This window comes from Etheostoma spectabile, chromosome 12 (assembly GCF_008692095.1).
Source record: "Etheostoma spectabile isolate EspeVRDwgs_2016 chromosome 12, UIUC_Espe_1.0, whole genome shotgun sequence".
Taxonomy (NCBI): Eukaryota; Metazoa; Chordata; class Actinopteri; order Perciformes; family Percidae; genus Etheostoma; species Etheostoma spectabile.
The window spans coordinates 24526305-24550993 of NC_045744.1; the positions used below are offsets into that span (position 1 = coordinate 24526305).

Below are 24689 nucleotides of genomic sequence, written 5' to 3' on the forward strand. Positions count from 1 at the left end.
AAGGGAGGACCCCTAACCCAATACGTATACCTACAGTAAGTCTTCTGTAAACCAAGAGAAAACTGCTAGATAGAAAAGTTAGAAAGTCTTATTAAACAGTTGGGTCCTTTCCTACCTTACTACGAACGTAGAAGCTTTTTAGCACTGACTTAATGTAGGACTCTGTTTTTTAATTCTTAATTTTGCAATTTCTCCATTATTTGTGGTATATCAGTCTTATATCACTCTATAATTTACAGATAGAGCAGGTCTAGACCACTCTATAATTTACAGATGGAGCAGGTCTAGACCGCTCTATAATTTACAGATAGAGCAGGTCTAGACCGCTCTATAATTTACAGATAGAGCAGGTCTAGACCGCTCTATAATTTACAGGTAGAGCAGGTCTAGACCGCTCTATAATTTACAGATAGAGCAGGTCTAGACCGCTCTATAATTTACAGATAGAGCAGGTCTAGACCGCTCTATAATTTACAGATAGAGCAGGTCTAGACCGCTCTATAATTTACAGATAGAGCAGGTCTAGACCACTCTATAATTTAGAGATAGAGCAGGTCTAGACCACTCTATAACTTACAGATAGAGCAGGTCTAGACCTCTCTATAATTTACAGATAGAACAGGTCTAGACCACTCTATAATTTACAGATAGAGCAGGTCTAGACCCCTCTATAATTTACAGATAGAACAGGTCTAGACCACTCTATAATTTACAGATGGAGCAGGTCTAGACCGCTCTATAATTTACAGATAGAGCAGGTCTAGACCGCTCTATAATTTACAGATAGAGCAGGTCTAGACCGCTCTATAATTTACAGGTAGAGCAGGTCTAGACCGCTCTATAATTTACAGATAGAGCAGGTCTAGACCCTTCTATAATTTACAGATGGAGCAGGTCTAGACCGCTCTATAATTTACAGATAGAGCAGGTCTAGACCACTCTATAATTTACAGATAGAACAGGTCTAGACCCCTCTATAATTTACAGATAGAGCAGGTCTAGACCGCTCTATAATTTACAGATAGAGCAGGTCTAGACCGCTCTATAATTTACAGATAGAGCAGGTCTAGACCGCTCTATAATTTACAGATAGAGCAGGTCTAGACCGCTCTATAATTTACCAATGACCCAACAGTTCTAGTAGTTCTATGGTGGCATATCCAACGTCAACAAAACTATACTTTGCGTAGTCTACTTTACTCGCTCTAAACCAGTTGATGGATCCACTTCTAACTCACGTTTTATTTTTGGTTTCTTAATTGCAACTTTTTAAAAGTTTGCTTTAAATTTGACAATTAGACAGAAAACAGGGCTACTGGCGTCAAACAGAGTCGCGTCTGTTCCTACCTTACTGTGAGCGTAGATGGCCGACCCCAGCAGTTTCCAGGTCCCCCCCCTCCGGTCCATGCGCAGCATCCGCAGGATCTGCAGGAAGCGCAGGCTGCGCAGGGACGTGGCCAACACGTTGCCCTGGTTACGCACCGCCACCACCGGCACCGAGGCAATCAGCACGAAGATGTCTGAGACAGAAGAGGACGCTGTGCGTGAGGCTTCATCGCACCGATAATGAGTCTGACCCCACAAAGTTATTAAGGCTTCATTGTGGAGCGATGAATGGGGGTTGTGAGAGCTGTGGATTAGCTCCGTGTAAGAGCTGATTGAACCTAGAAGACGTTGTGAAAAAGCCGTTAATAAGATTTAGTTTGAACACACTGGAAGCAGGTTAATGGATATTTTCATCCGGTGCTGCTTAGTGTCGTCACGCCACTTTTTCTCCTTTCGTTTTCATAACAGAATATCTGAAATGGAGAGAAAGTGGCACGAAAAGGAAACTCAAGTAAAGTACAAAAACCTCAACATTTGGACTTAAGAATGGTACTGTAGAATTAAATAAAGTTTAAATGTTTCATCACTGAGTAATTACACATGTTTTAATGTATTAAGATGTATGCCGCTGCAGTTAGATATCATAGATATGTGACCATGGCAATAAAGAGCCAATGAGGAGGGGTTTTTACTCACAAGGGTGAAAAGTAACCGCCCCTGGAGTAGAAGGAATATAGGCGGGAAGGAAGACGAGATTTTGGGGCAAAATCGATGTAAAGCAACTATTTCTGGCCCGCGGCAGCGTAATTCTTTGTGCTTTGTCTCATCATTTTTTTTAATAAATCTTTGTGTTAATCTTCCATTGGACCCAAGCCTCCTTCTTCAGAGATTCAATGAACAGGAAGTTAGTTATAACAGTACTGAGTAAATGTACTTAGTTACATTCCACCACTGGTCAAGTTACTAGTTACTCTCATTTGAGAGAAATTAGTTATATGACAATATTACTGTGTTTGAATTGTAATGCGTTACATTACTTTTGAGTTACTTTCACCAAAATAACAGCGGGAGTTTGACTGTGAATTCGGTCAATAGTCTCCACTTCATCCACTTTAATACATCATTGATTATTCATAATATTTTGTATAATTAATATGAATATGCAAAGTAACTACAGTTATAAACACAGAGGAGTAAAAGGTACAAATGCAAGTAGGAGAATGAGAATACTCAATTAAAAGTACGGCGTGTAAAGAAATCATTTGGTTGGTGAATTCTTAAAAAAACCAAACCCCACTAAATGTTGCGTTAACATGCGTTGTAACTCGCGTTACTTGGAGTATAATATTCCCAAAATGTAATGAGTAATGCACTGCAGCAACAAGGAATACATCACTGTACTTGCGTTACCTTTGTAAGGTGCACTGCTGATAATGTCACCCTCTTGTTTTCCATGACTCCAGCTCCTTACCTAGAATACAGAGCGGTTTGCGGGCGAACTTGAGCCTCCCCCTCCATCCTTTGTAGCGACAGCAACATCCCGCCGCCCAGACCCTCAGTGCAAACTCTGCTCCGAATATGAAGATGGCGAAGGTTTCCTGTACGGGGAAAACCCCAAAAAAAGGAAAACAGTCACTGTTCGGTTAGGGTTGGACTTAGACTTAGTCTTTATTAATCCCTTTGGGATGACTCCCGCAAGGAAATTGGAATTTCCATCAACAGTTTTTAGCAAGTATACAGTATAGAAGACAATATAAAGATAACACTAATAACAGTAATACAAGTAGTAATAATAATAACAACAAGAAGAACATTTGGCTATAAAAAGCCATAAATTAACAGTCAAAAAGCATCCCAGTCCAGTTTTACTGTATACCAGCATTTATATACTGACGTTTTTTATCCAAAGCGACTTACAATTGCTATATATCAGAGAGGTCACAAACCTCTGGAGGAACTAAGGGTTAAGTGCCTTGCTCAGGGACACATTGGTTGATGTATCGCAGTGGGAATCGAACCCAGATCTTCCACACCAAAGGCATGGGGTCATATCCACTGCATTTACACTTTAAGAAATGTCTGTTCATTAACAGTTGCATGACTGTATGATTTCTAACAGAAATTGTCCATAGAAAGTGATTCCCAGTTGTATTTGTGTTTATTTATATATCAGAGTGCATTATGGGTAATTTATCTGTGCTCCGTCTGCATTTCCCCAGTAGGTCCCTGGGTAAGGGAGTGTCAAAAGCATCAAAAAAGCTTCAAAAGTGGAACATAAAGCGCCAAAAAAGTAAAACAGAAGCGTTGAAACAAGCGTCAAAATTACTTTATCTGAGAGAATGTGAAATAACATTTGAAATAACAGAAGATTTTCTGAGTTTTTACTTCAATCTTTGTTTTTAATTACCGTTAATGAGCTGCCGGAACTTTTTTTTCTGTTATTTTACGGATTTGTTTCTTAGAGTGCATCACCACCACCACCAAATAATGCTATAATAGTAACACAGGTCCACATCAATGTAGCCTAAAGGGTCGGACACAGAAGCGAAGAAATGGCGTCCTCTCACCAGTATGACCAGCCAGTGTGCCGACACCTTCTCGTGTTCCCTGAATGTCGTCAGAATGGCGAGAATCAAACATCCCAGAACGATTAGAAACCTGCAGAGACACAGAACAACAACAGGTGAGTACATACTGCAGGGGGGAGGAACACGGCATACCAGGTACACCGTACATATCCATGTCCACCTGCTGCTGTTGCACTTCTGGTTAGACCTAAACTGCATTTCGTTGCCTTGTACCTGTGTAATGACGATAAAGTTGAATCTAATCTAATCTAAAATGGGCAGTGTGTTGAAGGCAGTGTCTTACTGTCGCCACTGGAGGGAGCTACATCTCTACTGTTCACTGTCATAGGCAGCTGCAGCACAACAACAACAACAGTCACACGTATCCTATATACACGTATAAAGCAGGGGTGTCAAACTCAGTTTCACTAAGGGTCACAGGAAAATAAGAAGCACATACAGGGACAGACACTCTATAATTTACAAGGACCCAACAGGTCTAGTAGTTTCCTCCAGAGCAAGCAACAGGGCCACAGTGGAGAGGAAAAACTTCCTCCTGGGACAGACCCAGACCCAGACCCAGACCCAGGCCCAGACCCAGACCCAGACCAAGGCCCAGACCCAGACCCAGACCCAGGCTCTTGGTAGGCGGTGGCTGACGACCGGTTGGGGTTAAAATGAAGCGTGGCCCTTTTAGTGACTTTATTTCACAAAAGTTACTAGCGACAAATCTGGTTGCCAGTATTGTCCAGCGAGCACGCGAGGTATTTGTCTCCTGTGGCCGCCAAAACCATCACCTCTCCCTTCTGTTGTGTAACTAAGGGGCAGAGGAGCAGCCCCCCCCTCCCCTCCCTGTGTGCGTTGATCTTTATCCCTCCATTTGTAGAGTTTCTTTTAGCGGGTAATAAATAAATCCCTGTATTGAATTTGTGATTGTTTGGCTAAATATTTCTATTTCTTTCTATCTACCGCTGACACAACCAATACGCTTTATGCAAATGGTTGCGTAATGGCGTCACAAATATGCAAATGAGCGCATGACGACTTTCAGAACTGATGCTAGCTGCTTTCATTGGAAGAGTCGGCAACACTGGGCCCGGGGCGGCGAACAGGTTCCAACCCCGGGACCCTGTCGTGTTTTTTTTCCCGTGCACAAATCAAAATATGAATGTCTTTCATGTGCTTCGGTGTACGTCGGCTGGGATTTGTTCACAGCTATGAACACACATCACCGCTTCACTTCATGCACGAACGGTTATTTTCACATTACGTGTTCTCCCACTATGCTCCACCAACCCAAATAGTCAGTTTCACACACTTAAACCTCAATATTGTGAAGACGAATGAGGTAAAAAGTGCCCTTTGCCGCCCTATAACATCTATATTTAGACCTCTCAGAGCTGAAATTAATTGGACACACACACGCAAATAGGTATTTTAATGTCCGTGTACACTGGAGCACAGCCCCGAAAGTCTGGAGTTACCCACCCTGATATGATATATGGAGTGAAAATGCACTAAATAAAGTCAACCAGCTGCACAACTGCCCAAAGCAACACCGCCAATTACCCTGTGTCCAGCCCCGCGTGGCTGATATTGCCCCCACCCTCGCATCTGTGGGAAAATAAAGAAAAATCAGAACCTTTCTATTTAATTTAATTCAAAAGCTTTCATTAATCCCACAGCAAGGCGTAGGGGAAAACACACAAGGCCCTCTAAAGATGAACAGGGAAAAATAAATAAAAAGTAAAGGAAATAACCAGTAAAAAGTCACATTTAATGTGTTTTCTGACAAAGAGAGAAAAGTGATGTATTTTACATCTTACTGTGGAAGAAAGGAGCAAAACAGATGAACAAAGTAAGCGGAAAACATCTTTCTTTTTACCTGTCATACAGGTTGATTAACGACATTTTCTCTTTATGTTAAAAAATAATCCGGTCCGCTTTATTCTTCCTTAGAAATGCATTAGTGGCGTATGAACAGCATTTGCTCTGTGGTCATCACGTGTGTCGACTCGGCGTTCCAACGATTTGTCCCTTTTCCTGACACAACTAAAACGACAAAAATGTTGTGAGTGTGTCTGTGTGGTGTGTGTTTGTATGTTTGTGTATCACTGTGTGCGTTGTGCGTGAGTGTGTCTGTCTGTCTGTGTGAATGTCCAACCCATTCAAGACAAGTCTAATCATGTCCAACTCATTCAAGACAAGTCTTATCATGTCCAACTCATTCAAGACAAGTCTTATCAAGTCCAACCCATTCAAGACAAGTCTAATCATGTCCAACTCATTCAAGACAAGTCTTATCAAGTCCAACTCATTCAAGACAAGTCTAATCATGTCTGACTCATTCAAGACAAGTCTTATCAAGTCCAACTCATTCAAGACAAGTCTAATCATGTCCGACTCATTCAAGACAAGTCTTATCAAGTCCAACCCATTCAAGACAAGTCTTATCAAGTCCAACTCATTCAAGACAAGTCTTATCAAGTCCAACTCATTCAAGACAAGTCTAATCATGTCCAACTCATTCAAGACAAGTCTAATCATGTCCAACTCATTCAAGACAAGTCTAATCAAGTCCACAAAAAGAAAGAAAGTCCATTCTTTGACCCATCCAGGACATGTGCTCCAGTCAGTACTACTACGGCCACTGGAGGGCGCCACCACTAGAAACATAGGTTATAATCGCTGCTTGAACAAATTACTTATGTGGCCGTTTTTCAAGAGAAGACAGACTCGAGAATAAAAGCCAGAAGTGAATTAATTCATTAATATTATCTTCTGGAGGAGCTAATAAAATGCTGGGAAAACAATAATTTCAAGTGGTCTCCTTCCATCCATGAACACACCTGCCAAAAAGCAATAAAACAGTGGAGCATTGATCGCTCTGCTTTAGCCTCCTGCTCTGAAACTGATCTAAATCATTGATGGCCTGTTGTGTTGCCATTAGGCAATGTGGACATCTCGGAGAAGTTTGTGAACAACCATAACAACATGAATATTTTACATCCTGGAAAGAGTTTTACATTATTCACCAGAAGCAAAACAATAGCTGAGAGCAGCTTCATTGATGCCTGTGTGGCGGTTCTGTCCGTGCGTCGATGTCGTCACATTTTCTCACACTTCCTGTCCCCTAGAATTAAAGCGGGGCATTTGTTTTTCCTCAAAGTTGTCCAGAGGACGGAGGTAATCCTGGAGCGAGTGGAGGGAGGTTGCCGTTGGTTAACGCCATGCGATTCCAGCAGATACTGATCTGCAACGGATCTGGCGTCCTATTCCACTTCAAATAATTTGTTCGACAATGCACCCGGAGCGATGCCAGACACACAGACTGGAGCGGGCGGAAATCAAAGGGCGGAACAATATCTGTATCTGTTAAAAAAAACTATAAAAAATGGCGGAAAGAAATGTTGAAAGAAATGTTGAAGGGAAGAAGAAAGGACAGAAGGGTTCAGAAGTGAAGGAAAAAGGGAAATGAAAAACAGGAAAGCCAGAAAAGTTAGTGGGACAAAAGAAAGAAAGACAAAGGCACTAAAGCTGCAACGATTAACGGACTAATGGATCATTGTTAAAGTAATCGCCAACGACTTTGAAAATCAATTAATCGGTTTAAGTAAAATCTTTACTGATACCAACTAAAAAATATATCACATCTATCACAACACATCTTCATTTTATGAACAATTAAAAATCAATAAAAAGCCAGAGGGACAGAAACCAAACTCCATTCGAAACAAGTCTTATCAAGTCCAACCCATTCGAGACAAGTCTTATCATGTCCAACCCATTCGAGACAAGTCTTATCAAGTCCAGCCCATTCGAGACAAGTCTTATCAAGTCCAACCCATTCGAGACAAGTCTTATCAAGTCCAACCCATTCGAGACAAGTCTTATCAAGTCCAACCCATTCGAGACAAGTCTTATCATGTCCAACCCATTCGAGACAAGTCTTATCATGTCCATCCCATTCGAGACAAGTCTTATCAAGTCCAACCCATTCGAGACAAGTCTTATCATGTCCAACCCATTCGAGACAAGTCTTATCATGTCCAACCCATTCGAGACAAGTCTTATAATGTCCATCCCATTCGAGACAAGTCTTATCAAGTCCAACCCATTCGAGACAAGTCTTATCAAGTCCAACCCATTCGAGACAAGCCTTATCATGTCCAACCCATTAGAGACAAGTCTTATCATGTCCAACCCATTAGAGACAAGTCTTATCAAGTCCAACCCATTCGAGACAAGTCTTATCAAGTCCAACCCATTCGAGACAAGTCTTATCAAGTCCAACCCATTCGAGACAAGTCTTATCAAAAAACATCCAACAACAGAATCCATCTGTTGTTTTATCGGTAATAATGAGAGCACCTGTACAACATCTATCTTTCTCCTTTAATCCCCTTTATGTCCAGCGGCCCCGGCAGAAGCTCTGCCTCGGCGGATGCTCGGCCCCGGTAGAGGCTCGTACCCGGTGGGGGCTCGGCCCCGGTAGAGGCTCGGACCCGGCGGGGGCTCGGCCCGGTAGAGGTTCGGACCCGGCGGGGGTCCAAACCTCCCCCCTGAGCTGATTCCACCCCGGAGAATTCCTAACAACGAGATTCAACAAAGAGAGTGCAGACGATGCAATTCTGACAGTTAATTTGCTCGGCGATATGCAAACAGCGGTGGGAAAGGACAGCGAGCAGCACGCCGTTAACGACTGCAGTGACGAGGACGAGATGGGGGGGCGGGGGGATCTTGATTCAACCGAGGATCTCTGAGAGGAGACTTTTTCGTGTGATGGAGAGTTTCAGAAACTGTTAATATTGGAGTGAATGATTTTTTTATTAAAATTTGTTATTTTCATTGAAAAATGATTATAGTGTGATTTGTTTTGCTAGGATCTGTCCCAAACAAAGATGGATCCTCCACAGCGCTGTGGAGGAAGGTCTGGCCAACAGTAATCCAGAAAAATGCAGAGTATTTTGGTGATTGTTGCAAAAAAATCCTTGATTATGCGGCAGAAACTTGGCGTATCCGTGTCACATTGTTGTCAAAGGTCTGATCCTAGAGTTGCCCCTGGAAACGAGTCATGTCACAGGAGGTTGTGACGCTCCAAAAACAAAAGATTCACTAATTCCCAGACGTCTCTTTTGCCGTGTAAATCCACGGAAAAGTCCTTTTTGGGCCAGAGGGCGTCGTGTGTTCAGTTTGCTTCAACGCTCGGCGCAGTCCCTGGTGTTTCCTGGTGTTTGAACAGCACACACCACATAATTAGTCAAACTAACCCCCTAACCGTAACCCAAACCCCCTAAACCTAACCCTAAATTTGAACAGCACACAACACGTAATTAGTCAAACTAACCCCCGAACCACTAATCCTAAACCGGCTTTGGTGAAGAGTTCATCTCTGTTTTTCCAGTTTAATCATGTCCGCCAAAAGAACAAAACTGAGAAAATATGGGCATTATAGGAATTTTATTCTGTTTTATTCTGAAGTTTATTCTGACGCGCACCGGCCTTTGATCCCCTATCTAACTGCCCAGTTGTCGGACAAAGCGGGGGGGGGGGATCATCAAGAGAACTTTCTCTTTACCTAACCCCTACCCCTAACCCTAACCCCATAACCCATCAACCCCTACCCCTAACCCATCAACCCCTACCCTAACCCCTACCCCTAACCCATCAACCCCTAACCCCTAACCCATCAACCCTAACCCATCAACCCCTAAACCCTAAACCTAACCCATTAACCCCTAACCCCTAACCCTACCCCTAACCCATCAACCCCTAACCCATCAACCCCTAACCCTGACCCTAACCCAACCCTAATTTGATTCATTGCACACTGTTTAAGACGCTGTTTGGCTCCTAAAACACACGGCCCGTGTCTCAGAGTCACCTTTTCTCAGCTAAATTTAATTTCTAGTTTCCTATGATATCATTCGGATTGTTGTGCATACGTTTGTCAGATATCACAGAGACCCATCAATGTGAATGTGTTGCTCTTTGTGTGTTTATTGATCAAATTGAGTTTGATGTAATTAACTACGACTAATCGGATTCATTACACGCTGTACAAGAAGCCCGTTAGTGTCCTGGGGAAAATAAAAGACCTTCACCCAGGAAACAGGTGTTAATTACTACTTAGAGACCGATGTGTTAACCCTTTGTGTTGTGTTCTCATCAAAATCAGCACTTTTGTTGATGCTTTTATTGATGTTTTTAACTTATGTTTTTGTCCCTTTTTTTTTTAACACTTCTGAAGATTTTTTTAAATGTTTGTCACTTTTTTTGACGTTTTCAACACATCGTAACACTAACTCATTAACTTTAGTTTTAAAAGACACTAACCATGGTCAAGGTTAGAGGACAGCGAACACGGCCTCGTTGTGTACTCACTGATGTTTGAACACCATGTAATTAGTGCAACTAATTTGAATCATTAGAGCCAATTATGGAGCATTTGTTGATTTAGGCGCTCAGAGACTTTCCTCAGGTTGATTTCTCTCTGGAACGTCTACCTGCTGGAGGTTTTTTGAAGCCACCACTGTGACTGTCAAAGCTGAAAGCTTACCATCCTCGGAACGAGCCAATCAGAACGACTCTCACGGTCCCGTCACGGAGACATCTGCAGCCCGGCGGCCTCGTGGGACCAGACTCAGCGGTTGGACCAGATCGATGAGGCTCTTCTTCTAATCTCTCCTTCTGTGTCTGCTCAGTAAAGATTCCTGGGAGAGTTCCTGAGATGGGACGAGGACGTCACTCAGCGGCAGATTCAAGTTCTCATGCTGTTCTTGGTTTTGGAGGAGGAAAAACTCCAAAACTGAGGAGGAAACTGAGCGGATCATCAACGGCAACGCTTGATTGAGTCTTTCTTTTAGCAATCATTTAAGTTTAGAGTCGTTCCCCCCCACCCAATTCGACCCACAGGAGCATTTTCCGTCCTCATATCTAAACCAGACAAGTTAACGGTTGCAGGTTTTAAATGCGTCGTTAACGTTGTGAAACGGTCCCAGTTTGGTTTAGACGGCAAAGCTAATGAGTTAATGGGGGAGGGGGGTGCAAAAAAAAATGGATTTGTAAGCAAAATCGCAATTCCAGCTCTACCGATTCCAAATATCAATTCAAATTTTTATAATTAAAAACCTTTTTTTTTTTTTCCTGTATACTGCAATCACATGCTAGATATATACTTTATAAAAAAAGAAAAAATAATAATAATAAAAATGAAAAATAAAAAGGGTCCCAGTAGCTTACAGACATCACACACAACATACACACACACACACACACACATCATAACAGGATGTTAAAATAACAAATAAAAAAATCCCCATGACTACTCATCCATATTATTCATGAGGATTTGTTGATTTGTATATATATATATATATATAATATATATATATATATATATATATATATACACATACATACATACTGTACATACATGGGGAAAGTAACTATATTTCCATATTGTGAATAGTTATTTTAATCGAGAATCATGAGTCCAAGATTGGACTCAAATCGAATTGTGACACTTAGTTAAGTTTAGAAAAAGGTGTTTGGGTTAAAATCCGACGTTACTTCGCTTCCTGAAGGTTACGCAGGCCGATTTTTTCCGTGTTGTAAAGCTGCCGTTTGCAGCAGATAAAGGGATGCATGTCTGTCAGCTGTTTCTGTCCCGGATTTGAAACAATTGTGACTTCTCCCCCAGTTGTTTTTGACGCCCTTGGTTGGCCTCATCTTTGGGGAGTTAAGGACCAAATCTCCAATCCTGAGTGCTAATTATCTTAGATTTCCTAAACCGTATAATTAGGGTCATTCTGAAGGAAATGAGGTTCAGTAACGCCTCTCTGCCCCTCGGTAATGGATGGGAAAAAATGGGCAGGAGACAAATATGGCTGCCACAGCACACTGTAGTTAAATGAATCAAAATGTTTCTGAACTCAAGCAGAACAAGGACACGAACCATCTGCAGGAAGGGCGGACCAGATCAGAGAAATGCAAAAGAAGAAGAAGAAGAAGAAGAAGAAGAAGAAGAAGAAGAAAAGGTTTCACCATCAAAACCTGTCAAACCATGTTTTCAGATCTGGTAAGAAAGGTAAAGAAGGAAGGACAGAAGGAAAGGAAGACTTAGAGAAATAAGAGAGGAGGGAAAAGGGGACAGAATGGACTGAAGAGCCAAAGAAAGAAGGAACAAAAGGAAAAAGGAAAGGAAGAATGAAGGAAAGTGACAAATAAAGGGACAGAAAGAAGGCTTGAAAGGAAATAGAAAAGACTGAAATGGTGAAGGAAAGCAATGAAGACGGAAGGAAAGAAGGAAAAGAGAGAGAGAGAGAGTGTGGAAAGGAAAGATAGACAGGAGATAAACACCAAAGGAAAGAGGAAAAAGTGTGAAAGAAAAGGAGGGGGGGAAAGCAACCAAGGAAAGAAGGATAGAAAACAAGGGACAAAAACAACAAAAGAAAGAAGAAAAGACGGAAAGCAAGGAAGACAAACTGACCTGCAGAGGAAGAGAGGAAGGAGGAGAGATGGGCTGAAAGAAAAAGGAGTGAAGGACAGAAGGAAAGGAAGACTTAGAGAAATAAGAGAAGAGGGAAAAGGGGACAGAATGGACTGAAGAGCCAAAGAAAGAAGGAACAAAAGAAAAAAGTAAAAGGAAGAATGAAGGAAAGTGACAAATAAAGGGACAGAGAGAAGGCCTGAAATGAAGAAGAAAAGAAGTGCTGAAGGGAAGAAGAAAAGAGAAATGGGGAAGGAAACTAATGAAGACGGAAGGAAAGAAGGAAAAGAGAGAGAGAGAGTGCAAAAAGAAAAGATAAAGTACATAAACACCAAAGGAAAGAGGAAAAAGTGTGAAAGAAAAGGAGGGGGGAAGCACCCAAGGAAAGAAGGGAAAAAAAGAAAAGATGGAAAGCAAGGAAGACAAATTGAAATGCAAGAGGAAGAGGAAGAGGAAGAGATGATGTCTCACTTTTTTTCATGGGAGGGGCAAAATTCTCTGGGTGAGCAGAGCAGAGAAAGGGGAGATAATCTCGCCCATTATGACATCACAAGGGGAGATTCCAGATCGGCCCATCTGAGCTTTCAAGGCAGAGCAGGATATCACCATAGGCAGGCTGGGGGGGGGGGCATATAAATGTTAAAACCCTCATAAAGTGACATTTTCAAACCGTGGGACCATTAAAGTGGATTTTAACCGAGGTAGAAGCAGAGAAGATGCCCTATCAAAATATAATTGATGAACAAGCATGAGGAAATGAGCTCGACATGTGAAATCCTGGAGAAAATGTCCTCGGTTCCTGGGAGCTGGGACGCTGCAGGCTTCACGTCCTTGACCCGTTGTTAAAGTCATCGCTCACTCATCAATCAATCAATCAATCAATCAATCCAACCCGTCACCGACCCGTTGTCCAATCAGCCGCGGCTCGCTGTGCTGGCAAGTTATTAACTGCAAAACGGCGTGAAGATGAAAAATCACACGATTAGGCGTCTCGGAGGGAGTGTAAGAGACGCTCTGTCTCTCTCTCTCGCTCATTCATGCAGCTTTTCATGAGCAGCCATTTGTGTTTATCTACCAGAGTTATGAAAGCAGATTTGTTGACCCGATTCCAGAAGCCGTGAGTTATTATCACGATCCGCAGGGAGCGGGCGTCACTACGGCCAGCTGTCTCTGACTGGATGTGAGGGGAATGGAAATAAATGGGACGTTACAGTACTGCATACTGATGAGGGGAGGTGGTTAATTACTGGTAATGTAAGTACTATGTAACTGTATCACCTATTCTGTAACTGTTACCTACACCCACCCTAACTAACAACCCCTAACCCTACCAACCTTCCCTACCTAACCTAACAACCTAACCTACCCTAACCTAACCTAACCATAGACCTACCTAACTAACTGACCCTAACCTACCCTAACCCTAACCTCCTACACCACTAACCCTAACCCTAACCCTAACCAACACCCTAACCTAACCCTAACCCAACCCTAACCCTAACCCTAACCCCTATAACCCTAACCCTAACCCTACCTACCTAACCCTAACCCTAACCCTAACCTAACCCCTAACTAACCCTACCTACCCCTAACCCCTAACCCTAACCCTAACCCTAACCCTAACCCTAACCCCACCCTAACCCCTAACCCCAACACCCTAACCCTAACCCCTAACCCCTAACCCCTAACCCTACCCCCAACCCCTAACTAACCCTAACCCTAACCTAACCCCTAACCCACCAACCTAACCTACCCTAACCCCTAACCCCTAACCCTAACCCTAACCCTAACCCCCTAACCCTAACCCTAACCCTAACCCTAACCCCTAACCTAACCCCTAACCCTAACCCCTAACCCCTAACCCTAACCCTAACCCCTAACCCTAACCTAACCCTACCCAACCCTAACCTAACCCCTACCCTAACCCTACACCCCTAACCCCCTAACCTACCACCCTAACCCCTAACCTAACCCAACCTAACCCCTAAAACCCATAACCCCTAACCTAACCCAACCTAACCCCTAACCCTAACCCTAACCCTAACCCCTAACCCTACCTAACCCCTAACCATAACCCCTAACCTAACCCCTAACCATAACCCCTACAACCCCTAACCTACTAACCCTAACCCCTAACCATAACCCCTAACCCTTAACCCCTAACCCCTAACCCCTAACCCTAACCACCCCTAACCTAACCCCTAACCTAACCCCTAACCCCTAACCCCTAACCTAACCCCAACCTAACCCTATCCCCTAACCTAACCCTACCAAACCCCTAACCATAACCCCTAACCTAACCCCTACCCCTAACCTAAACCCCTACACCCTAACCCCTAACCCTAACCCTACCCTAACCCCTAACCCTAAATGTGGTTTCAAAAGTAATTTATGTCAAAAAATTATTTTAATATATTTTAATATGTTTACATAGAATTTCTTTTAGACTGGACACCGGGCCTTTTATTTATCAACATACTTCTTACTCTATTTCTATGTATTTTACTTATTTGATTATTTTATATATCTTTATAACTTCCCTTCCCCCCCTTTCTTTTCTCTATGTACAGTCTATATATATATATATATATATATATATTTTTTTTTTTTTTTTAATTGTTGTAATTTTATTTATTATAAAGGAGTGGAGGAGACTTTTATTTAAAGAAAAATATTACAGCACTATCTGCAGAATGTTGCAGACTGCAGGTTTTTACTGTTAATCGCAGTGCAGTGGAGATTTAAAACACAGCATGCTTACTGTAAATAAACAGCATTTTACTGGCAAAGCTGCTGCCAGTATATTACTGTAAACTTATGGTGAAAAGTATTACAGTGTAATGTACTTTTTGTGTAAGCTGGTTTATTGTTCTGTTATCCTTTATTTTAATATAACATTCAGCTCTTTTCCTGTGTCCTATAATCCAAAATACATGTTTTCAGCATTCACTCTTACAAATTTAACGTGAAATTTACAGTAACTTACTGGCAACAATTAGCAGCAAGTTACTCGAGTCTGGTCTTGGACTCGAGTCCGGACTCAAGACCGTTTTTCTATGGTCTCGGGCTCGCTAGTATTTGGACTCGGACTTGTCTCGGTCTCGGCCGCTGGTCTTGCCCAATATGGCTTATGGTCTGGACCGAGTCCAGGTGTCTTTATCATGTTGATAATAATATTGGAGGGAAAGTGAAACCCAAAATTATTGTCTTGATACTGTCATGCATGAGACCTTTATTCTGTCCTGGACTTGGACTTGTCTTGGACTCAAACCTTTTTGGACTTGGTCTTGTCTTGGACTCGACTAGTCCTGGTCTTGGACTTGTCTTGGACTCGACAAAGGCGGTCTTGACTACAGCCCTGCCCTCTAGTGTGAGGTGATTCCTCTGGACCCCATAGAGAAATTGGGGGAGAGAAGGATGTTAGCTAATCTGACATCCATCATGGACAACACCTCCCCCCCCACACACAACACTGGGGGGGTCCCTGAGCTCCTTCAGCACCCCCCTCCCGGTATAAGAAGGAGAGGTCCCGCAGGTCTCTGTCAGACTCTACAACACCTGCACCACCTGATAATGTTGTAGTTTCTCTTCCTATTTTTCAATTATCTTTATTATCTGTATTTATATTTTTCCATTAAAAGTACTCACTTTTTCAATATTATCTACGGTCACAGTTCAATATCAGTTATATGATAGTTACCTACTTTTGCTAAATTGTTTAATTACATGTTCAATTTAATTTTAACGTCACTCACTTACTTACACTGCAACATTTTACACACTTTACAAAACCTCTTATGTAATTCCATTAAATACCTTCTGCTCATTGTCTGTTGATTGTGTGTTTACTTGTTTGTTTTTTTGCTTTTTACTGTGGGAAACTGCTGCTGCTGTAATAAGGGAATTTCCCCACTGTGGGATAAATGAATTATTATCTAATGTGATCTAATTCTACAGTCACTGATTGGTTCATTAACGGAGAGCTCACAGCAGCCGCTGTCACTCACTCTCTCGCCCTTTCTCTCTCTCTCCAGCTCCACCTGACAGGGCTGGAAATCACTGCGCTGCGACCTTGACCGGTCAGGGTGGTGCAGCCCCGAGGCACCGTCATTAATTCTGCAACAAAGTGGACAAACTGTCCCAGAAGAGACAGATGACGCAGATGGACAGGACGCACCAGGATATCAATCAGAGCCAGGAGGTAAAGAGGTCATCATAAAAGCTCTGAGATGATTAAAAAAAAAAAGAAATAAAACTGATTAATTGGTACAGATGAAAGCTCTTAGACTTAGACTTAGACTCAGACTTAGACTCAGACTTAGACTTCATGGGGAAATACGGAGAGGCGCATGTAACGGTACGGATTCATAGCACAAAGACCCCGAAAAACTCCAGGCTGGATACAAAACCTTCTGTAGGGGACAGGAAGACAACGAATACATCGGCAGAACGGGGCCACTGTCAACAGACAGCTTGTTTCTAACTAGTTAATTATTAAGCTACAAAGTTGTGGATCAGAAGTGCCGTTTGACGTCACGTACGACGCACTCCACCTCAGAAGGGATGAAAATGGCCCAAAATGGTCTACGTTGATTTCGGACCAGTCCTGAAAATGGCACGTCGCCACCATGCACGGTGGTGTAGGCTGCAGCGGGGGTTTTATGCAGAGAAAGAAGAAGAAGAAGAAGAAGAAGAAGAAGAATCCCTAGGAAAACAATAGGGTTCCACAGCCCTGCTGCGTGAACCGCGTATCGCTTTGCGTTACTGTGGTCCACGCTGCCTTGGGCTTGGACCCCTAACAATGCACAGGACCACACACAGTGCATGTGGACTGTGTGTGGTCACATGACGGGATTTTGCAATTAAACCCGTATTGACTGCTCATTTTTACATGCATAGAAACATTCATTTTTAGTGCAGAGACCAACAAGTCATCCCCGTCTAATTCGACTCACAGGAGCCACCATGAAATAAAACAGCGTCCCTGCACACGAATCCATACATCAAATCACGTCTCACGTCTTTGGTTTTTGTCTTGAAGTCTGGCTTTTATCTTATTTTAGGATAGAAAATCATAAATCTGCAGTCTGCACAGCCCCTTGAGTCGCCCATATGTACGACTGTACAAAGTAAGTTACTCAACGTCCAAAATGAGTTTCTCCTTAGGGAGACTGATAAAAGTACTTTGACTTTGACAAACTGCCATGAGACTGGGCTGCTACACCGGACGTAGCTTCGCATTCACTCACACCTATAACCCCCAAAGCTCGTACTGCATTTCCTTTGCCGACATGGAAAGATTGCAGACATCACATCAGTCACTCAGACTGCAATGCATGGAGGTCCATGTATCATTTACAAGACTGTGAGGATCCTCATAGGGAGGTGGTCAGGGTGCATGTTTGGAGAAAAACACAAGACTTTCACCAGGAAACAGGTGTTCATGTCCTGGAGAAGTTAAGGAGAAAACACAAGACTTTCACCAGGAAACAGGTGTTCATGTCCTGGAGAAGTTAAGGAGAAAACACAAGACTTTCACCAGGAAACAGGTGTTCATGTCCTGGAGAAGTTAAGGAGAAAACACAAGACCTTCACCCAGGAAACAGGTGTTCATGTCCTGGAGAAGTTAAGGAGAAAACACCAGACCTTCACCAGGAAACAGGTGTTCATGTCCTGGAGAAGTTAAGGAGAAAACACAAGACATTCACCCAGGAAACAGGTGTTCATGTCCTGGAGAAGTTAAGGAGAAAACACCTGACCTTCACCAGGAAACAGGTGTTCATGTCCTGGAGAAGTTAAGGAGAAAACACCTGACCTTCACCAGGAAACAGGTGTTCATGTCTTGGAGAAGTTAAGGAGAAAACACAAGACCTTCACCCAGGAAACAGGTGTTCATGTCCTGGAGAAGTTAAGGAGAAAACACCAGACCTTCACCAGGAAACAGGTGTTCATGTCCTGGAGAAGTTAAGGAGAAAACACAAGACTTTCACCCAGGAAACAGGTGTTCATGTCCTGGAGAAGTTAAGGAGAAAACACCTGACCTTCACCAGGAAACAGGTGTTCATGTCCTGGAGAAGTTAAGGAGAAAACACCTGACCTTCACCAGGAAACAGGTGTTCATGTCCTGGAGAAGTCAAGGAGAAAACACAAGACCTTCACCAGGAAACAGGTGTTCATGTCCTGGAGAAGTTAAGGAGAAAACACAAGACCTTCACCAGGAAACAGGTGTTCATGTCCTGGAGAAGTTAAGGAGAAAACACAAGACTTTCACCAGGAAATCCAAGTCCTCCCGGGACATGAACACCTTCAGGAGACTGGTGTTTTAACCAAAACCACAATCTTTTTGTTTACTCTTAACTAGTCCTTTTGGCCCCTAGTTATAATTAAATGACCCTTTAACCTTTATGTCGTCCTCAGGTCAAATTGAGCCGTTTCTAAGTGTTTAATGTCAGAAATATTAGATTTCTTTCATCCAATTTGACAAAAGTAACATGGATGATTCCATACGTTCTTCAGGTAACATTAATGATTACTTTCATTGAATTTTTTGGGTGTTTTAATTAATCTTATAGCATTTGAATTCTTGTTTTTTTTATGGTTTCAAAACAATATCCGAAGTAAACTTTGACATCTACCCCTCTGAGATCCACTCAACCATCCTCTGATCTTAACTAGTAGTCAAAATAATTCATAATTTCTGCCTTTTTAGCTCAAAACTTACGTATAATTTGACATAGATGAGGTTTGTTGACCATGAATTCCAAGAATAATTGTAAAACCTGTTATTAAACCAGCTCAGGGTTTTTAAAAAAAGCACCAAAAGCTGGAAAAAGTGACAAATAAATCAGAAAAGTCGACAAAAACTTTCATTTTCAATTTTGACCTGGAAGGACAAGTTCATAATTAACGGGAAGAAAACCCAATTATTATCTATTATTATATTATTTACGTAAATATAATAAATTGACGGACTCACATTCACGTTGCATGTGTTTTCCTGACATCACAGCACATTAAGGTGCTGTATTACTGCTTCCCCACCCACCCGCCCCCCCACCCCCCCCACCCCACCCCCCCTTCATTCCACTAAACCTTGGGTGACATGCATCGTGCGTATCCACGGCAACAGCTGCACGATCCACCTCTCGCTGGAGATCCCTCAAATGCTCCAGATCACCATGGCGACTGCTTCTCTTTTCCCCCCCCCCCCCCCCCACCCCCCCCCGCCGTCAGCCCTTTCAGGGATCACCAGTCGCACCTCGGGCTGCCAGCGTTACCATGGCGCCGCGCCGGGGGGGGGGGGGGGCAGGTTTATGGTTTTCAGGGCGTTTCAACACACAGAAACCTCCCCGACTACAGTCAGCTTTTGATCTTTGATCCCCAGCAGACAGGTATTTAAAAAGACACAATTAGGGACGTTTGTGACGTATCGCCAAACCCACCAGACTCCATAAAAAAAAAAAAAAAGTAATTTTATCATCGTAAAACCCAGTTCATTCAAAGCTGTTGATACGAGGCCTTTTATACATCGTCGTGTTGCTTTAGAAATAAACAACGGACAAATGGAGTCTTTAAACGCATCACATGTGAAGTTAGTCACTGTCAAAGTGGTGCCAAAATGAATGGGAGTCAATGGGATGCTAACGGCCGCTTAGCATCCCATCCCACACCTATCTGTAAGACCAGCACGCCCAGAATGCACCTGAATGCACCTCCCTGTAAGAACAGCACGCCCAGAATGCACCTGAACGCACCTCCTTGTAAGACCAGCACGCCCAGAATGCACCTGAACGCACCTCCCTGTAATACCAGCACGCCCATAATGCACCTGAACGCACCTCCTTGTAAGACCAGTACGCCCAGAATGCACCTGAACACACCTCCCTGTAATACCAGCACGCCCAGAATGCACCTGAACGCACCTCCCTGTAAGACCAGCACGCCCAGAATGCACCTGAACGCACCTCCCTGTAAGACCAGCACGCCCAGAATGCACCTGAACGCACCTCCCTGTAAGACCAGCACGCCCAGGATGCACCTGAACACACCTCCCTGTAAGACCAGCACGCCCAGAATGCACCTGAACACACCTCCCTGTAAGACCAGCACGCCCAGAATGCACCTGAACACACCTCCCTGTAATACCAGCACGCCCAGAATGCACAAAAAAAAAACATAACACTTTCTGTTATATTGTAAATCAACAGAAACATCCCTGTGAATCACGTAAAGGGACAATTTCTGTTAAAAGTTACAGTCATACAACTGTCAATTCATTGATATTTCTTAGAGTGTGTATGTTCATATGTTCTCCCTCAAAAAAAAAAAATATTTTATAATATTTTTGTGTTAGCTGCTGATCTCTGATCCTGAGTCTCTGGCAGCACCGTACACACACATCAACCTATTGATGAATTATGAGCAGGAACCATCAAGAACACAGCGGAAATCTGGGAAATCACTTTGAAAAAAGGCTAATAGGAAACACAACTGTGCTGCTGCTGTGATTGATATATGTTGATATCGATGCTTTCATTGCAGTGATGGGATGAGCATCGATCGGCCTGACACAGGGAAAGAGGAACTCAGAGGAACTCATGGGGTCGACTGGTAATGCTTCCTACTCTGGACCGGTGTTTCCTCATCTGAGCTCCAAACAGACGCCTGTTTCTATGGAAGTCTATGGGAAGACGAGCCTACTTGTCCCTTGATTCATTACCCCAGGACACGTTTTCATAATGAGTTCAGGATCCTAATTGCTATTGTCTTCTTCAACACACCATGATGCTCGTTATGTCAACCATGGTCTCATTTATTTTCAAGCAGACGATAAAGCAGGGGGGTGCAGGGGTGTCAAAGTCAATTCCACTGGAAAATAAGAATCCCTTTTAGGTAAGGGGGACCAGATTCTCAGACAAAATCCGGGGACATTTTCAGCTCAGGAGCGTAAATACCTCCAAAACACGTCATGTTTTTGTGTTTGTAAAACCTAAAATGGGGACACTAGACCTAGAGCTGGTCTCATTAGGGGCTGAGTCCCCCCCCCACCAAAGTTCTGAGCCTAGAATCAAACCCTGCTGCTACTTCATACTTGTAGTCCATACACCTCAGAGGGGAATGATGTAATGTTTACTGAACTACATTTATCTGACAGCTTTTGCTTTTATTGCTTCAGGCTTGTTTCTGCAACAGCTAACTGAACACACCTGCCCTGTAAGACCAGCACGCCCAGAATGCACCTGAACACACACTCCCTGTAAGACCAGCACGCCCAGAATGCACCTGAACGCACCTACCCTGTAATAGACCAGCACGCCCAGAATGCACCTGAACACACTCCCTGTAAGACCTCAGTCACGCATCCCAGAGATGCACCTGAACACACCTCCCTGTAAGACCAGCCGCTCAGAATGCCCTGAACCCACCTCTCCTGTAGACTCGCACGTCCCAGAATGCACCTGAAACACCACTCTTCCCTGTTAAGACCACGCACCCATCCAGACTGTCCCCTGAACACACTGTAAAAAAACATCTCACTATCTGCTAGCTGCCTGTCCCCTGAACACACTGTAAAACATCTCACTATCTGCTAGCTGCCTGTCCCCTGAACACACTGTAAAAAACATCTCCTCACTATCTGCTAGCTGCCTGTCCCTGAACACACTGTAAAACATCTCTCTATCTGCTAGCTGCCTGTCCCCTGAACACACTGTAAAAAAACATCTCCTCTCTATCTGCTATCTATGCAACATCTTTCCAAAAGTCAACGACTCGATCATTTTAAATATTCTGATTTTAACATTGACCAAAAATAAATGGGATTAGACTTGTTTCCATGATGGAAAAGCCAAAGCTCCGATGCTGAACCGGTTTTATAAATACGCCGAAATCTTCCCCTGCAGCAGAGCAATAAAGAAAGCCGCTCACGGACATAATGCACAAGTACAACATGACTTCACAACCAGTGAACCCACAACCAGCAGCAGACCGTTCATCACAGCTGTCACGTTCCCAGTAAATACGACTTTTGGGGGGGTGGGGTCAAAGTCTAGCTGGGTTCTTTAAAGTGCCCATATTATGAGAAACATCACTTTTTCTGGGATTTTGTTATTTTGTGTCTCTGGTGCTTCCGCGTGCATTTCACATTTGAACGCGCGTTCACTTCCTGCTGCCTCAAGATAGCAATACACCCAGAATGCACCTGAACACACCTCCCTCAAAAGATCTTGAGTCCAGGCATTGATTGTCTTTGGGTGGTGTTCCCATTTATTATAAAAGCAGAAAATATGAATATTTCACACAAATGGCTCCTACGCTAGCACAGACACTTGAGTCGGTTTTTGCAGTGCGCCCTATGACAGCAGATCTCGGCATTGTTGACTGCACAGGTACTGTAAATTGATTTAATGGCAAACGTGTGCTGCAAGGATCAGGTTCAGGATGGTATGGTCCACTACAGGGGTGTCTGAAATCTTCTGGAAACATATGTACAGGTGAGAAGAATGTGTACATGCTTTGATCCCCTGAAAGGTTATTTTTAGTGGATTGTCCTTCACATTTTTTTTTAAGAAGGACAAACCTATGTACCTCTTCTAAATTATACAGGACATGTCCTCTGCAACAAGCCCCCCCCCCCCCCCGTGTCAATGTAAGCTGTTAAGAGCAGCTTTGAAGACATTTGATTGACCATATGGTTTTAACGCATGTCAGCACAACGCCACAACGTCCCGTATGACGCGATGGAGCAGGTGGAGCGGTCGATGGGTCCATAAATCCTCTCTTCAATGTCCGCCATTGATTCAGAAGAAACAAATAATGCTGACGGTGTTTGATTGGGTCCGAGTTGAGGTCCATAGCTTGTCTTTGACAGTAGTCATGTTAAATTAAAGGTCATGTATTACTGATCTGTTTGCATGAGAACAGAAGGGTCAATACGTTAGAACAACGTAGCTCTCGGATGGGAGAAAATATGTAAGGAAGTTTTTTTCCAGACTGGGGTTAGGGTTATTAGGGCAGGATGTTCTTGTTAACCCTTCGTTCATATAGCTATGAAAAGTAAAGCACTGTTGTTTGTTTGTATTTATTACTGTCAGCAGAGCGTCGACTGCTGCTGTATAAGAGCGTGAAGATCCTCGTAGGGAGGAGGTCGGGGGGGTGGTTTGGCTCCTAAAAACACAGGGATTTCAAAAGGGGGAGAAGAGTTCAGAAGAAGTCACGGAGAAAACACCGGACATTCGGTGTGCAGAGTCAGACGTAGAGCTGGCCAATGTATCGATATTGTGATATCGTGGTATGAGACTAGATATCGACTTAGATTTTGGATATCGCGATATCGTAATATGACATAATTGGTGGCTGCATTACAGTAAAGTGATGTCCTTTCCTCATCTTACCCGACTGTTGTAGCTCTTCTATTATTATCCTGTACCCACTCATTATATCCACATTACTGATGAGTATTTATCAAAAATCTCATTGTGTTAATATTTTGCAAAAGCGCCAATAGTACAACACTACAATATCGTTGCGGTATCGATATCAAGGTATTTGGTCAAAAATATTGTGATATTGGATTTTTATCCATATCGCCCAGCCCTGCGTTATGTGCTGCCGTCATCAGTGTTAAGAGTTCTTTTAAAGAATTAACACTGATGTTGTCAAATTTGTCCCATTTTCAAAGTTATTTTTTAAATCCAAAATAAAGGAAGTCAAAATACGGAGGAAAAATGTTGGAAAAAGCGGCAAAAATCGATCAAAAATACAAAAAAATACACAAACTTCATAAAAAAAACTGTGTGAAAAGCAACAAAACGTTGAGATAAAGGAGAAAAAAACTTTTTCATGGTCAAAGGGAAGACGACACGAGGGTTAAAGAAGGTCTTCACACACTGCTACCACACACACACACAGCTAATTAGGAATTAGTTTCTTTTGCATTTATGAGGAAACCTGTAGCTTTCCTCTCACAGGGCGAGAGAGGCCTTCCTCCCGCTCTGCCGCCTCGTGTTGATGTTCTTAACGTATTCGGGTGCAGTGTTTGAGGATGGAGCCGGATTTAAAACTGCACCTGATTGGCCGTGGCCTTTAGCCTGTTTTGTGTCTCAAGTGTCGAGACCTGTGCCGTGCAGGTCACAGACGGCTGAATGATTTACAGTGATTACACTGATCTTGGATATCTCTCGTGTAATTGGCCAGATCAAACAAGGATGCATTTCATTGAGAAAAAAAACCAATTGATTCCCTAAACATTGACATTTAAGGTCGTTATACAGCGGGGGGGGGGGGGGGGGGGGGGGGGGGGGGGG

The 24689-nt window shown here is 43.1% G+C and overlaps 1 protein-coding gene and 1 long non-coding RNA gene across 2 annotated transcripts in view; one reads left to right on the forward strand and one right to left on the reverse strand.

Moving 5' to 3' along the window:
• Positions 1-24689, reverse strand: part of kcnq3 (potassium voltage-gated channel, KQT-like subfamily, member 3) — a 104771-nt gene that overhangs the window by 31840 nt on the left and 48242 nt on the right. The window contains 3 exon segments of the mRNA XM_032532271.1: positions 1348-1520; positions 2798-2924; positions 3894-3984. Of these exon segments, the coding sequence (XP_032388162.1) occupies positions 1348-1520; positions 2798-2924; positions 3894-3984 (391 nt within the window).
• On the forward strand, positions 10839-20024 carry LOC116699612 (uncharacterized). Its single transcript, XR_004334468.1, has 3 exons — positions 10839-10849; positions 12431-12432; positions 19901-20024. It is a non-coding gene; the product is annotated as an uncharacterized LOC116699612 (long non-coding RNA).